General features: G+C 33.4%; 1 protein-coding gene across 1 annotated transcript in view; it reads right to left on the bottom strand.

The window, feature by feature from the left end:
* LOC148941713 (protein GPR107) overlaps nt 1–16,585 on the bottom strand; it is an 83,203-nt gene that overhangs the window by 32,331 nt on the left and 34,287 nt on the right. The window contains exons 5-6 of the mRNA XM_089104628.1: nt 11,907–12,016; nt 1,619–1,720 (exon numbers count right to left, since the gene is read on the bottom strand). Of these exons, the coding sequence (XP_088960754.1) occupies nt 1,619–1,720; nt 11,907–12,016 (212 nt within the window). The remainder of the gene's footprint in view (nt 1–1,618; nt 1,721–11,906; nt 12,017–16,585) is intronic.

The raw sequence follows: 16,585 nt of genomic DNA, 5'->3' as shown, positions 1-16,585 counted from the left end.
TTTATGCACTATTCATATTTAAAAATTTAAATTTTAAAAAACCTATTGATTCTCAAAGACAACGACACCTACAAAAGAAAGCTTTTGACCTTTTAGATGCCATATGTTTGATGCCATATGTTTTGATGCCATATGTTTTTGAGCTGTTTAATGCCATATGTTTTGATGCCATATGTTTTTGAGCTGTTTGAAGCCATATGTTTTGATGCCATATGTTTGAGCTGTTTGATGCCATATGTTTTTGAGCTGTTTGATGCCATATGTTTTGATGCCATATGTTTTTGAGCTGTTTGATGCCATATGTTTTGATGCCATACGTTTTTGAGCTGTTTGATGCCATATGTTTTGATGCCATATGGTTTTGAGCTGTTTGATGCCACATGTTTTGATGCCATATGTTTTTGAGCTGTTTGATGCCATATGTTTTGATGCCATATGTTTTTTAGCTGTTTGATGCCATATGTTTTGATGCCATATGTTTTTGAGCTGTTTGATGCCATATGTTTTTAGCTATTTATGCCGATTTTTCGCCACGTGTCTTTTTTTTACGTTTGGCACCCACCAATACCAAAAACTGTATGACGGTAAATAAAGATCTTCTTCATTAAAAATTGAATCCCCTATTGTTCCAAAGTTTTACAGTTATACTTGTTAAACATGCATATGCCTGTTGTGCATATTATACATGGTTATACCACGTTATACATGGCTGTTGAATTTCCACTTATCTGTTAGAACAATCAATTTTTAAGTTCACTGTCATTGGCAATTTATATTTGACAAATCTCTAAGGTTTAGGTCCTTTGATTTTGTAATATCAGATGCGTAAAATTTTATACCTTTTCTTTCTTTTTTCATAAATTCTTACTTATTAGTAAAGACCAATTTCATTATTTCCTTTTGTAAATTTATATTTTACTCTTTTTTATGTTACCAAAGACGATTTTAGGAGAAAATCAAAGTATTTATCCTAATTACTTGAGCAAGGTTTCCTAATAGCATCTTGTGTGTCAGGGTCTCTTCTGGGCGCCACATTAGGTGATCAAGCCACTTGAAACGTCTTTTCCAGATCAAGACAGAGGCATCAAGCTTTTGTCCGCATATTTTCATCAGCCGCTACATTCAACACTTCCTTACAACTGTTTAGATCATTCGCTACGCAGTCCTAGTTTTTGTTGTCTTTGTCATTGTCATAGTTATATCGTCATTGTCATTATCATAGTTGTACTGTCATTGTCATAGTTGTATTATCATTGTCAAAGTTGTATTGTCATTGTCATAGTTGTATTGTCATTGCCATAGTTGTATTGTCATTGCCATAGTTGTATTGTCATATTGTCATTTTTATTGTCGTAGTCCTAGTGTTTATTGAATAAACAAATCAATATCAAGTTACGTAGCATATCAGGGTCCAATTAAATTCTGCCCAAAAAGGGGGGGGGGGGGAGGGGGGCAGGGATGGAAGGCGAATTAATTATTCACAGGTGACAATTGAATTGTTCAAGTATACACAACATTAAATTAAGCACATGTTTGCAATTTAAATTGGCCTAGAATTTAGAGCCCGGTTAGACAATCTAGGAGCACAAAGACAAGATTAAGAGTATAAGACACTCACCGTAAGGGAAAGAGGAGGAACACTGCTTTTGTCGGTGACACAATGATGAAAGTTAAGGTTGTAAAGTCCTTGCTCAAACTTGGATGGAATTCTGACAATAAACTGAAAGAGAATAAACATATAAGAACTTTGCCGATAAATTCACACTAAAATCCTAAATAAATTCCAACTAGAGTATCGCCAAACTTAAACTACGAATACTACATCAACAATATTAAATATTTCTTGGTTTGGTATTACAGAACGACAGTTTGGTCTTCGGATTTTCACTATACACTTTAACTAACTAACTGAATTAGTCACTAACTGCACCTCTCTTTTTCTCCTCTTTGTTGAATAGTAGAAGACGTTTCTCTGAAAACCAACTCGGTTTTTGGAAATTTTAAAAGCACAAACTTACCAGCCAGAAACACACGCGGTTGGTAAAGGGGACAAGCTTCGAGCTAGTCCCCCCTTCAACAGTACCCAAACGGTTTATTTGTCAATCTCTAAACTTTTTTATACGGTTACTTTCTTGTTGTTTTTTAAACGCTAAGCCCCTCCCTTATGAGATAAAATTCTGCGTAATGATCCGTAAAATCTATGCGCACTACATATTCCTTATACCAACGTATCAAAACTTAGTTTGTTTCGGCAAATTAGCTATGTTTCAATTTCAGAATTGGCTGTTAATTTCAGGAATTTCTGAAACAACCTAAAAAACTTTTACTTCTAGTTGCAAACTGGTTTTTCTTTGTTGTTTTGAAAAAACTGTAATCTACCATGAGGTAAATACCAGTTAAGTAAGATAACAAAGACTTAAGTATATAATAACACAACTAACAGCAAACAAATACAGGTAACTAAAAATCACAAGTAAAAGATATAGCAAGACTAAAACAGTGGTTACTAACCGATTTTGTGCCCACCTAGACATTTTAAAATCCTGATGCCCCCTCATGATACTTAAATTTTTTATTTCAAATGTTAGGTCTATTCACCTGAAGGAAGCTTAAAATGCCATTACCTTGCTATCTTTTTTGGGATTGTCCTCTATGCATACTTTATACAATTAAAAAATATTACCTGAATATTATACAATATATAACGTCATTACAATACCATTATGAATCTTTTGTAATCTTTAAATCCATTTGAACGTAACACCTTCATATATAATTTTTTCAAAATTAGGGCTCTAAAACATAGTCAGCCAAAGGGTACATGTCCTGCTCATGACCCACCAAAATAATCACGCTGGGAATCACGGGACTAAAGGAAAAATTTAACTTTAACCACAAACCCCTCGAATTATGCCTTAAAGCTACTTTTCTGATACATCAAAGGTTCAGTTTCCCTTTCGAAAGTTTACTTTTCTCGTCTGCGTTAATACAGAAGCCTTAAAATAGTAAAATAACAGACACCGAACGTTATTCATATGTCATCATGCCAGAAATGGGAAAGTTTACCGAAAATTTTCATAATTTTAGATGAGAGCAAAACAGAAATTCTTTGATTTTTACGGAAGTAGTTCTGAATAAAGGAGATGAATAATTAATAAAGGAATATATTTGGAATAAAGGAATAAGGAATAAAGGAATAAAGAAATAAAGCAAAGCTTAATAAAGGAATATATTTGAATGAGTGGTCATATTTGCGCTTCTTTATGAATAAACGTACGTAAGATAACATACTTACCTAAAAATTAAAATCACAAGCCCCGAAGGGCCGAATTCGTATTTCGTGGCCAAAAATCAGGGAGAAACAAAAAAGTATAAAACGACAATACAGTTGAAACTGGGTAAAAGTAGTCTCTAGTAGTCTAACTATCTAATGTTATGGTTGGTCTCTGTCTTATATGAAGCAGATTCGCCAATATACTTCACTTAAGAGGTGAGACACACTTCTTTCATTTTGGGCCCAATGAAAAAATAAATAAATAAGGTTCAAACAAATAGATTAAAACATATCACAAGCTCACCATTTCCCTGGGTTCAATAAGTTGAGAAAAGTAGTAATGAAGAAGATACCGCAATGAGGAAACTTTTTTATATTGAAAATATTTATATTTTAAATATATATTTTTTATATTTTTATGTATATTTTATATTTTTATATATATTGAAATACAAAAAGGAAACTAACTGAATATCCCCGCTATATAACTGATAGCCATCTTTAGCGAAACAATAGAAAAATGAAAAAAAAATGTAAAACTCCCCTTATGATAAAAAATAAATATAACCAACAAAAGTCCTTTTTTTCAACTGAGCAGTACTATAAGACTTGTAGTTCTCGTGTTATAGGTTTTTGTTGCCATTGTAATAACGTCACTAAGTTTCATAAGAATTTCAATAGATATTTGTCCTATCATGTAGTGGTTGAATCGTTTTAGAATTAAGTGAGAGTTACTGATAGTGGCGGTAGCTATTGCGAATTCCATTACCGTACAAACAGATACCTTGACGAGATGAGAAATACATAAGTAAACAGTTCTATGCTTAATCTAGTGTCACATATTCATTCAGAGTTCAGAGTTTTTATTCCACAATACATGCACAATCCAATCACAACACTCATAATCCCCCTCGAAAGGCCCCATTGCCAGGAATACAAGGGGGGAATGAGAAAAAAAAAATACAATATATCCAAACAACCATAAAAAAGAAATCAATCGCCAAACAACATATAAAATTTAAAAGAGACCATACCTGAGGCCTGGGAGTCATAGCGCAAAGAAGACCATCATATAACAAAACTAAACATTCCGCAAAAAAAAAAAAAAAAAAAAAAACTATTCTGTTTGATTCTTAACTAAATGGTCCTTAAGAATCCTCTTGAAAGCGCCAAACAAGTGGCATTTCTGTACTGAAGAAGGCAGGGAGTTCCAAACCTGATAGACAAGCGATGAGGGGATTGAAATCTGACCGCACAGTGGGAGTAGGAGGAATGCAGATATTATGTGACGAACGAAGGTTATATGGAGCTGAGTCAGAAATAAACTGTGGAGTTTTTTGAAGAGATTTTGGAAGATTTCCATGAAGCTGATGAAAATGAAAAGAAGCACAAGAAAGAATGTAGATAGACTGTAGATTTAGAAGCGGTCTCGGTGAAGAACGGTTGGTGTCCATAAACAGACGCCTTGTTTTGTCATACATGAAATAAAACGACCGCAGTGTAGACGGAAAAGTAGACATCCATACTATGGGACAATAAGAGACATATGACTGGACAAGGCAGAAAAAAAGAAGCTTCAGAATAGATCCAGGAAAGGTGTGTTCGAGTTTTCGAATGACACCCAAACTCCGTGAGACCTTAACCCTAATCATGGCTATATGGTGTCTAAACGAAAGGTTCTCATCAAGCAGGATACCAAGAAACTGGACCAACCGATTCTTTGGTCTACACAAGGAGCCTTGTGACACCTAAAGCTGTGTCAGTTGAGGGAAAGCTACACCAATTCGAGAAAAAATAAGAAAATGTGAATTGGCAACATTCAAGGCCAAGTAATTCGCCTCAAACCATGAAACTACTCTCTCGAATATTACCACCAGGTTAGACCTGATAACACATTCCGTCTTCCCTAGAGTCCCAAAAGTGCTGTAGTCAGCAAAAGCAACGAGATAATCTACATTATTCATATATCCGATTTTCTTCTAAGCATTCGATTTAAAAAATTTAATTTTCTATCTCTTTTACTGTCATTTGGGAAAAATAAAACAATAGAACTGAAAATAAAAACAACAAAAAAGAGTATTAGCTTAAGTATTCTTTACAAGTTCAGCCAAGACTAACAAAAAAGGTAATTCATTTCGGTCATAACACATCATAAGACAAATTAATGTTTTGGTAGTCTTCGCTGAACCTGTAAAGAATACTTAACACTAACACTCTACACTAACACTAACACTCTACACTAACACTAACAGCTAACACTCTTTTTTGTTTGTTTTTATTTTCAGTTTTATTGTTTTTATTGTAAAGCGAGTTCTATCTTTATTTCATTTTTTCGTTTTGCTGAAGATAGGTATTAGTCATACAGCTGGGATATTCGGTTAGTTTTATTCTGCAATATACTGTCTAAAAAAATTCCTCTTACAAAAAGGTCTTAAAAATTATATTACCTTCTTCATTGTTAATTTTCTTAAATTATTGAATGCAGGGAAATGGTGGGCTTGTGATAAGTTCGTCGTTATTTAGTTGAAAGAAAACGTTAAAACAAACAGATCTCATGCCAACTATTTTGTTGTTTTGATTAAGCTGTGAACAAAACATTAAAGCTGAAACAAACAGATTAAAACGTGTTACAAGCCCAGAGTTTCCTTGTTTTCATTAAGCTGAAAAAAAAAAAAAAATTAAAGTTCAAACAGTGAAAAATACCACAGGCTCATGATTTCCTCGTTGTCAGAAAAAAAAATTAAATAAACAAAACAACATGAACTATGTTGACAATATCTACCAACAACAGTAAAAATACTTAATTCCAATCGTATTGTGGCATTAAATAATTGGATCAAATATATATCTCATTTGCTGGTTTAATCTTTCCTATAATTCACATTATACAGATGGCATCGCAGTATATGCAACACGCATTTTAAGATAAGGTGTTGAATTTTTCCCTTGTTAAGTTTATAATTTAATGTGACAAATTTCTAATACAGCGCAAATAACGAAACTCAATAGCAGAAATTAAATGTTCATTAGAGTTCAATTTCAAGGAGTTGCTGAAACCTTTGGATTTGTACCAAAGGGCTTTCTAGTCAACTATCGTCCCTTTCTATAAACTTTACAGTTTTTTTCCTCATGATATTATATCTAGCTGATTCCAGGGTTGACCGTAATCTAAAACAATACTACATATCTTTTGTGTCCCACATTATACAGATGGTGACACTGCATTTTAAATAAAATCTCAGGAGAGATTCAATTGAAGCTAGACAAGGCCAGCGGCACATGTGGAGTAGTTTGGAGAAGTTCCTTCTAATTCCATCTTCAACAGTAAAGATTTTAGAATAAAATTTTATTTTTTAAAGCAATAATGTCAAAGAGACTTAATGACAATAATTCCAAAATGACAATATTGACAAAAAGCACTTTCCGTCAAGCAAATTCTAAGTTTAATGACAAAAACCATTTTCCATCAAAAAAATTTCAAGTTTAATTTTTTGGCATCCAACCAATATCTGGTTATGCAAATCAATGTACAAAGCATGTAATTGGCGAAAATGGCTCCGAAAAAGGGCCAACAGAAAATTCATATAAATAGCCATGGTTGAAGACGAGTCTCTGAGATTTATTTTTCCTCAGGGTAGCATTTTAGGGTAGCAGGGTAGGATCAGGGAAGCAGGATTTATTTTACTCAGGTTAGCATTATTTCCATTCAGGGTAGCAGTAGTACCTTTCATCTCCAGGATAATTTCTGTTCGTTTTAGCTTTAAAGTTGCTTCTCACTTTTCTTTGAAAAAACGGGATTTCGAGCTTAATTTCGGTTCGTTTATAGTGTATAGAGTATTTCAGTCCTTTAATAAATCGGGTAAGATAATGAAAAAATGTCAATAATGAATTAAAAATAAAAAATTATGCGGCTGGTGATGATTATGAAGAAAAGCTTAAACTGTGAGGTAATAAGAAAAACGAAAACTAACAGGAATTATCCACCATGGTGTATTAAACATAGCTTGAATATAGTCAATTATCAAAACTGATTGCCAAAGCAAAATTATCCTGGCAATGTAGTCAAAGCTGAGCTTTGATACAGTCAATTCTTTTCAGGATAAAGGGTGAAAAATAACTATAATTGACAAATGACAATAAAAGAATATTGAAATAATTCTATTTCAAGAGAATCCACAACCATCTAGAGCACAGGTTCCCAAACAATTTAGGGCCCTGCCCCCCCCCCCCGCCTAGGCATCTGTAAAATCCTTGTGTCCCCACGTGATATTTACATTTTATTATTCAAAATTTTACATGTATTCACCTGTAGGAAGGTAAAAAGGCCTAACTAGGTATATTTTTTTTTGGGGGGGGGGGCCTCCTCTAGGCATATTTAATACAATGAAAAATATTAATACAATAGTATTTATTTTATACAAATTTATTAATACAATAGCTTTTATACAACGTACAATATCATTGAAATACTACGATGTATCTTTTTCGATATTAAATCATTTGAGTATGACATTTTCCACATGAATTTTTTTTTTTCAAAATTAAGGCTTTAAAGTATAGTAAGCCAAAGGGTGCACATCCTGCCCATGACCCACCAAAATATTTCCATGCCCAACAGGTGGGTCCCATGCCCCATGTTGGAAATCGCTGATCTAGAGTCTCATCGTAAGACAAGTTAAGTACTAAAGGCAGAGAATAAGAAATATAACTCTTCAAATTCGTTAAGTTGAAACTTACACAATCATAGATATTTTAAAAATTAAGAACTACTTTATTTTAATAATAATAATAAAGCGCTCAATTTTAAATCAAAAAGATCTCCATATTTTTGGTAGCAGTGGGCGCCAAATTTAAATAATAATCAAAACGTGGGTGAAAATCATCAAAAACTGTACGTTTGGCACGAAATAGCTTAAGGAAGGGTAGCTTTCCTTTGAAGATTTATTTATCTGAGAATAAACAGGTCATTAAAGTTGGAATTTTTACGGACAAAAACTTTACAAAATTTAGCTAATTAATTTTGACTTTTATTATAAAGGTTGAACGTGACAATACTGACGAAAATGTGGTGCTGCTCTAAGAATTTAATAATTTTGAAACAACCAAAAGGCAAATTTTAGAAAATCACGATTTTCCGGTACGAAAAGACCTATGAGGGGCTCAAAGGGTATTTTTTTTTTACATCCCATCAAATCTAGGCTGCAAACTATTCAGAATAAGTCAATAAGAATTTCAGGCCCTTTTTAGTACACATAAGGAATGGAAAACTTATCTGAAACTAAAATGTCTTTTTTGTTTCTCGATATTCTTGGTTTCAGACAAATTTGTCATTTTAATTTAGGGATGTGGTTTTAAAAATCCAACATAAAGATCATTTTGGATGGACTGAAAGTTTTGATTGAAAAGCAAGTTTTATTTTGTCATTTATCAATATACTGTCATTTATTGTCAATATATTTCCAATAATCGTTTTTACTGCTTTTATTGTTTTGTTTTTATTTTCAATATATTTGTTTTCATTATATTTCAATATATTCCATATATTTTAACTATATTATCAATATATTGTCATTTATCAAGAGCTAAGACAAAATTTATTTTCCCGTCTGTCAAGAATAAGGGAGTGAGATCAGGTACAAGATATAAACTTTCTTCCATTACGAACTAACACAGACTATCTGATTTAGCAAATGAATCCCCAATCACTGCCCAAATTAAAAAATAGTAACAACGATGGTTCTTTAATCTTACAGTAGCAGACTATTCTAATATGTTCCGTTTTGTGGGGTATTATCATCCCTATCTTCAGTTACCCATTACCCCATCCCCCTTTTCCTTCTTGTCTCCTCTTCTTTTTTTGCTTCTTGGAAGTGTGAAGTGTTGGAAGTGGAAGTGTTTGCTCTTTTTGTTGGTTCATTTCTTGTGCTAAAAGAGACGGACCGAGTTATACATCGATTCGTATAACTTTATATTTAATTTACATTTGATTAATAATAAATTATTTAACTTACATTTAATAACCTACATTTAATTTAATGTCTGGCTTGTATAAGTTGGCATGTACTAGCTGTATTATGTTTATTCGATAAAACACTTAAGTTCTATCCTATACAGTTTAAAGGACGACATTCGCACGATGGCAAGCGATGTTAATTTGCTTTTCTTTGACGTTCCTGGCTAGGATGACCAGTGTCTTCGCAATCTTGCAAGATTTAACTAAAATTCGCACAGTGGCTAGCGATGTTGACTTTACTTTTCTTTGACGTTCCTGGCTAGCATGACCAGTGTCTTCGCAATCCGACAAGAATTAACTAAAATTCGCACAGTGGCTAGCGATGTTGACTTTACTTTTCTTTGACGTTCCTGGCTAGCATGACCAGTGTATTCGCAATCTGATAAGAATTAACTAAAACTCGCACGGTGGCTAGCGATGTTGAGTTTGCTTTTCTTTGATGTTCCTGGCTAGCATGACCAGTGTCTTCGCAATCTTGCAAGAATTAACTAAAATTTGCATGGTGGCTAGCGATGTTTTGACTTTACTTTTCTTTGACGTTCCTAGCTAGCATGACCAGTGTCTTCGCAATCTGGCAAGACTTAACTAAAATTCGCACGGTGGCTAGCGATGTTGACTTTGCTTTGCTTTGACGTTCCTGGCTAGCATGGCCAGTGTCTTCGCAATCTGGCAAGAATTAACTAAAATCCGCACGGTGGCTAGCGATGTTGACTTTGCTTTCCTTTGACGTTCCTGGCTAGCATGACCAGTGTCTTCGCAATCTGGCAAGAATTAACTGAAATTCGCAGTGGCTAGTGATGTTGACTTTTTTTTTTGACATTCCTGGCTAGCAGGAATAGTGTCTTCGTAATCTGGCAAGAATTAGCATAACTTGGAAAACAATCCTATACTGCAAATTAAAAATTTCTCTAGCTGCTAGTGAAAATTATTTCTGGCATATTATTTTTACCCTAATAAATCAAATTATTGCCCTCGTGGTTTTAAAATATTCTATGAATTTAACTTATTTATTTATTTTGTAAACAAATATTTTCAGAACTACATGAGCAATAGTTCGAAATGAATCTTATTTTTGAAGCCCTGGAGATTCATAGCTGACCTAGAGCTGCTAATGCCAGTTCAATGAAATGAGATGATTGGGCTGGGATGATTAGGCCATTAGGTCACTGATACTCGCAATAGTTTTCACTATCCAGTACTATGAACCAATGCCGTATACAGGGGGGCGGTAGGGGGTTTGACAAATGTTTCTCTGACTCGTAAAACGTAACAAAAATGGATATAAATAAGTTTTTCATACGTTTTGGAGTTTCTTACGTGTACCCCCCCCCCCCGAAACAATCCTTGTGTAAAACCATCCCCCGAAAAAAAAAATCCTGGATACGGCCCTGCTCTGAACCACATTTGTTTTTGATTAGACATCCCAGGTACTCTTTTGCCGCTAATTTACGGTTCGTCAATAACATTCTCTTTAAATTATCAAGGACATTGGAAATGAAAAAAAAGAATAATGCATTGAATTCATAGAATCCTTACCTGTGGTGATGATCTTCTTTTCATGGCCCTTCGGCAAGGAACTAAAATAGGGCCATCCTAGGTCTGCCATCAGATACTTTCGCAAACATTTCCGGTTTACCTTCCCCAGATTCCTCCGGGTATCAATTTATGGCTAGATCGACTCTGGCTGAGCTTATAGATTCACGGCAATAATCCCCGCACAAACCAAACAACGAGCAATACCAGGACTCGAACCTCTATCCCCATGGACATAGGGTCTCAAGTCTAGCGCGCTAACCACTCAGCTAGGACGAGCCAGTTGTAATAATTGGTTAAGAGGAAACTTACACCGCCATATGTATCTTTTCGTTTTTTAATGAAAAATACCTCCATATGCAGTGTTGGAGTTTATGGTAGTAGCGGGCATGAAATTTAAAAAGAAAAAACGTGGATGAAAAATCAGAAAAACAAGTTGAAACATGGCGTCAAACAGCTTAAGAGCGCGTCGCTTTCTTCCAAAAATGTAGTTGTCTTTGGGAATCAACAGATAGTTAAAGTTTCGATTTTTAGGGACGAAAACGTTATCTAATTTGATTAATAAGTTTCCTTATTTGTTTTCACAGTTCAGCATGACAACACTGACGAAAATGCGGAACTGCTCTAAAAAAACAAGCTGAAACTTAGCGTCAAACAGCTTATGAATATTTAACTTTCCTCGGAAGGCGTAATCGTCTTTGAGAATCAACAGATTGTTAACGTTTCAATTTTTAGGGACAAAAACGTTGCCTAATTTGATTAATAAGTTTTCTTTATTTATTTTCATAGTACAACATGGCAACACTGACGAAAATGCTGCACTGCCCTAAAATCTTCATAAAGTTGATACAACCAAAAAAAAAATCTTGGAAAATTCCGGTTTTCAGGTATGAATACGCTTAAGCTAGGTCCGGTGAGTAAATGCATTTTTATATTCTTAGTACTCTAAGTTCAAATAAATCAGCGGCCAGAAATTTAAATGGTATCAAGACGACAAAGTCTGCAATAGTAGATTATATGATAATAATAAAGGGGTTATTGTAATAACACTATATTATAAAAGCCAATATTAGGATTGCTATATACCTGGAAGGAGTATTGATTTTCAAATTCTTTCATTTCGATGGATGTCTTACAAGATGCAAGTGAATCTGTATCTCTTCGTCTCAAGTGCCTTGTAACAAATCCTGGACCAGCTAAAAAAAAAAAAAAAAAAAAAAAACTTCAACCACTGAAGTAAAATACATAAAGCTGAATTGGCTCCTTCAAGTCCGTGTTTACACTGGTACCAATAAGCAGTTTTCCCTTTTTTTAACTATAGAAAAAATCGTTTGGTCAATTTCACAATCTTATTTTGTTCTACTTATCTATTTTCCCCTATTTATAATTTTGTTTAATTTATTGTGTCAAATCACTTAATTTATTAATCAAATCACTTAGACACTTAATTCCTGCTATACCTATTTTCTATTCATATTACTATTATATTTTTTCTCTGTTCCTATAATTCTTATTTTTTTAGGTTGAATTTAAAAACGTCATGTCCGTACAAACTCATAGCTTAATTTTACCATTTAACTTAACTTTAGACATTTCAGACCAGACGTGATTAAATCCGATCATTCATTGACTAGTGTAATTCTATAATTTTTTGTTGGCATGTATTTGATTCTTCTCTTAAATTCCATTTTTTATGTTTTATTTTTTTGACGGATAATAAATCAATTTTATCAATAATTGCTCAACTTCAACTAATTAATTTTATTTAACTTCAACATTGTCTAGAATGGATGCATATTTATTACCAGTTATCATAAATTGCTAATCATCAACCAATTATCGCTTTACTGAAAGGAGTGTTAATTAATGGCATTCCTCTTGACAAAATGACACTGGAACTTTGAAAAAATGAATTTCATTTTTGACATTGAAAGAAAAACCATTATCAATATTCAATTAAAATCGAATATTCTATATAATTATAATAATAATCACAATGTCAACCCTCAATACACATATCTAAATTTCGAAAAAAGACAACATTCCTTTACATGATTATATTGAGGGAGGCTCAAATGCCGAAAATTAATAAGCTTGAATTTATTAGATTTGTGGGCCTTCTCAGGACAAATCTTGGAAGATTCCACAAATCCCTCTTTTCGTATGGGTGTCTTGATAAGCATACATAAGCATATAAGGATAACACTGCTTTCTACGATGCAAGAACTAAGGAGTTAAAATATAAAAATAAATATATTTGATCTTTATAAATTATATTTTTATTATACAAATATTATATATTTATATAAATTTAAAATATATATATAAAATCGGGATTTTTCTTTATTTGTCAAGATAAGCAAAACAATATATTAAAAATATCCCGGCTATATAGACCGACGCAAAATAATAGATACCTTCACTTTAAGTCCAATCATCCTTCATGAGTCAGAGAAGGCAGTTTTTATTTCCCAAGTGAATCGTTATTTTCATTTTTCCTCAGAGCTAAATTTCAGAAAAGTTAGACTTAAATTAGGCATGTACATAAGATCTTTTTTTTAGGGGGAACGGGGATAATATAATTGTTCCGAGGGACGAATAAAAAATCGAGCCTTATTTGAAAATTTGAATTAGAAGTGCCTATAAATCTATGAAAACCCTAGGATTTCAGGACGGGGCCTGAGCCCAGCCTCCCTCCACGTACGTCCCTGATTTAATTGCGGGATACTTTCCCGAGGATTACTACTACGTAACAACATACAGCAGCGCCAAGTCGGCTGAGACCAACAAAACTAAGCACGCTCCTCCTCCACCCTAATCTAATCTATGCTTCACTCTTTTGCCCCTCCCACCAAGCTCTAATTTCCTTTAAATCCGTCCTTATGACCTCATCGCCTCCCATTCGGGGAGTACTTGCTTTCCAAAAATGAATCCTGCAAACCTCTTAGATTTAGTTTTTTTTTTATCCTTTATATCCCAGTAGTTAGCGCCAAAGTGAACAAAAATGTCTTGAATGATATTTTTTTATTTTTGTTCTTTAGCAACCTCAGTATTATGAACCTCATAAACTCAGGTAAACTCAAGACCCCAGCTACTTGTCAAAGAAGGATGTACGAAACATCATATAATTGCAGAAGGAGTTATTCCGGTATATATCATCAGAAAGTTAAAAAGCGCCAACAACAACAGAGGATGAACATTCTTTAGACTCCCCTTTGTTTTATAGACTTAATTTGTTCTATATTCTACAGACTCCACTTCACAAAAGTTCCTTTGGAGGTTTGTGGCACAGATACACTTGTAGAATGGATATAGCCTCTATATAGCCTTGGATAAGCCTCTTGGCTTATCCAAGAGGTACCAGATTACAGATCCCTTCCCAGCTGTCTGGGGAAGAATTAGAGAATTAAGCTGATGCGATTAAATCGGATCATCCATAGACTAGTGTGATTCTGTAATGTATTGTTGGAGTGCTTTTCCTTTCCTCCTTTTCTTCTACACTCCATCTTTTACATAGAAAGTCTTAAATTTGGATACAAACCCTGGATTTCCTAACTCAGTTCTGAGCGATACTTTTTTAAGCAGCCTCAAGGTTACGAATCTCCTGACTCGGGTAAAGTCAAGACCCCACCTACTTATTAAAGAATGATAATTAAATTTGTTAAATAAATTAAATTAATTAATTAAAATAAATTAAATTATTAAATTAAGGATATTAAAGAAGGAAATGCAAAGCAGTTATATCGGTGAGTTCGTCGAAAGTTAGAAAAGCGTCAGCAACAGCAAAGGGCGAACATTCTATAAACATTCTAAGTTCCTTTTGCGACTCCCCTTGATGCTTAGATATTGCGGTATATCTAAGAAGCACCACATTCTAGAACCCTTTCCAATGGTCTCAACAATAATTAGAAAATTCAGAGCTGATTTGACTAAATCCGATCATCAATAGACTCGTGTGATTTTCAAATATTTTGTGGGAGTGCATTTAATTTCCCTTTTTGTTGAAGTCTTCTTTATATATACATTTTTTTATATTTGCCAATCAGTTCATAATTTATGTATAAACGTTTATAATATATAATTTAAATATAATAGTTTATAATTTATAACAATTTCATTTTATATATATATATATATATATATATATATATATATATATATATATATATATATATATATATATATATATATACATATATATATATATATATATATATATATATATATATATATATATATATATATATATATATATATATATATATATATATATATATATAAATAACCAATTTTGATGATATTTCCAAAAGTCTTAAATTTGGATAGAAACCCTGAATCTGCTGACTTGGTATTGAGTGATACTTCTGGGACTCCTCATCGCTTTTTTAAAATTAATTTTCTTACAAAAGCAATTTACTTAGCAACGAGCTAGAAATTAAGCTAGTTATCGAAGGAGCAATAGAAATCCCGACTTGTCGAAGGAGCAATAGAAACAAAACGGAATGGAAACAATAAAACGTCCTTAAATGGAATACACACAAGGCCGTATCCTGAATTTTTATTCGGACAGGGAGGGGGGGGGTCTACAAAAAAACCTTAAAAAACCATCACAAGTTTACTTATATGCATTTTCATTACTTTTTTTTGCGATTCGAACAGAACTTCGGGATTGGGGGGGGGGGTTCAAAACTAGTACCTTCCCTCTCCCCCCTGGATGCGGCCTTGAATACAAAGCTCGGACTTTTACATCAATTTAAAAAAAGAAACCGTATTATCCCGCCACAGAGAAATGGAGAGTTTACTTGTGAAAATATTGCGACTCCAAAATTTTTCGTCTAATTTTCTAGCTTAAGATATTGCCAGGCCCCACAAGCACGTAAAAATGATTTTAAAAGGATATTTGTTTATTCAAAAATAAAGAATAATTGGATTGGTTTACAAAAATACGTCATAACAATAAGTTAATGGAATTAAAGCACACGGAAGTATAGGACAATGTTCTTTCTTTTTCTCGCTGGATAGAAACGACTATCCTAACGACTATCTAAAAAAATGACAATCATTAGGCTCGTTTTTAACAACAGTACCAAGTTGGAAAAAAAAAAAAAGAAATTAAATATTTTAAGAGATTTTTTGTACAAAATTCATGGCAAAAAGGTTCTAAACACCCAGGGTCTGATAAGCCAACCCATAGATTTCAGATGGGGGCCTTTATATAAGAGATTTAATATGGACAAAATGAAAAACATGAAACGAAAAACGCTGTTAAGGAATTCTTCAGTCAGGCGGTTGAAATTTATGGTAAAAGTGAGCTAAATTAGTATTTTTGACCAGTCAAACCTGCTTGTAAATCCCAAATCCCTTTCCTTTTTGATAAGGGTATTTTAGCGAAACGACAAAACATAAAATATGCTTCATTTTTTATGTAGAATATAAATAACTTATGCTTGTAAGGGTTGGTATTTGAGCTTCTGAAACACCTTCTGCACCCAACCAAAGGGGTGCCAGGACCCCTTACATTCATGGTTTCTTTTTTTCTAGCTTACCAATACCAGTAGACATTTTCGAATTAATTCAATGCAAAATCCGTGATTTTCCGGGTTTTCAGCAGAAGTTTATGGTTACCCTACGTAAAACAAGCTTAATCAGGTAATAAAACGCATTGTTTTTTATACCAATTTTAAATTTATGAGCAGGATTTTCAGTTATCAAAAACAACACAAGCCTTTACTCTCCAGAGTAAGCTCTCTGTTGCTTTTAAAGGG

Source organism: Artemia sp. Qi Xiang Cuo, chromosome 18 (genome assembly GCF_049724085.1).
Source record: "Artemia sp. Qi Xiang Cuo chromosome 18, ASM4972408v1, whole genome shotgun sequence".
NCBI lineage: Eukaryota > Metazoa > Arthropoda > Branchiopoda > Anostraca > Artemiidae > Artemia > Artemia sp. Qi Xiang Cuo.
This window is presented reverse-complemented; position numbering and strand designations above follow the sequence as displayed.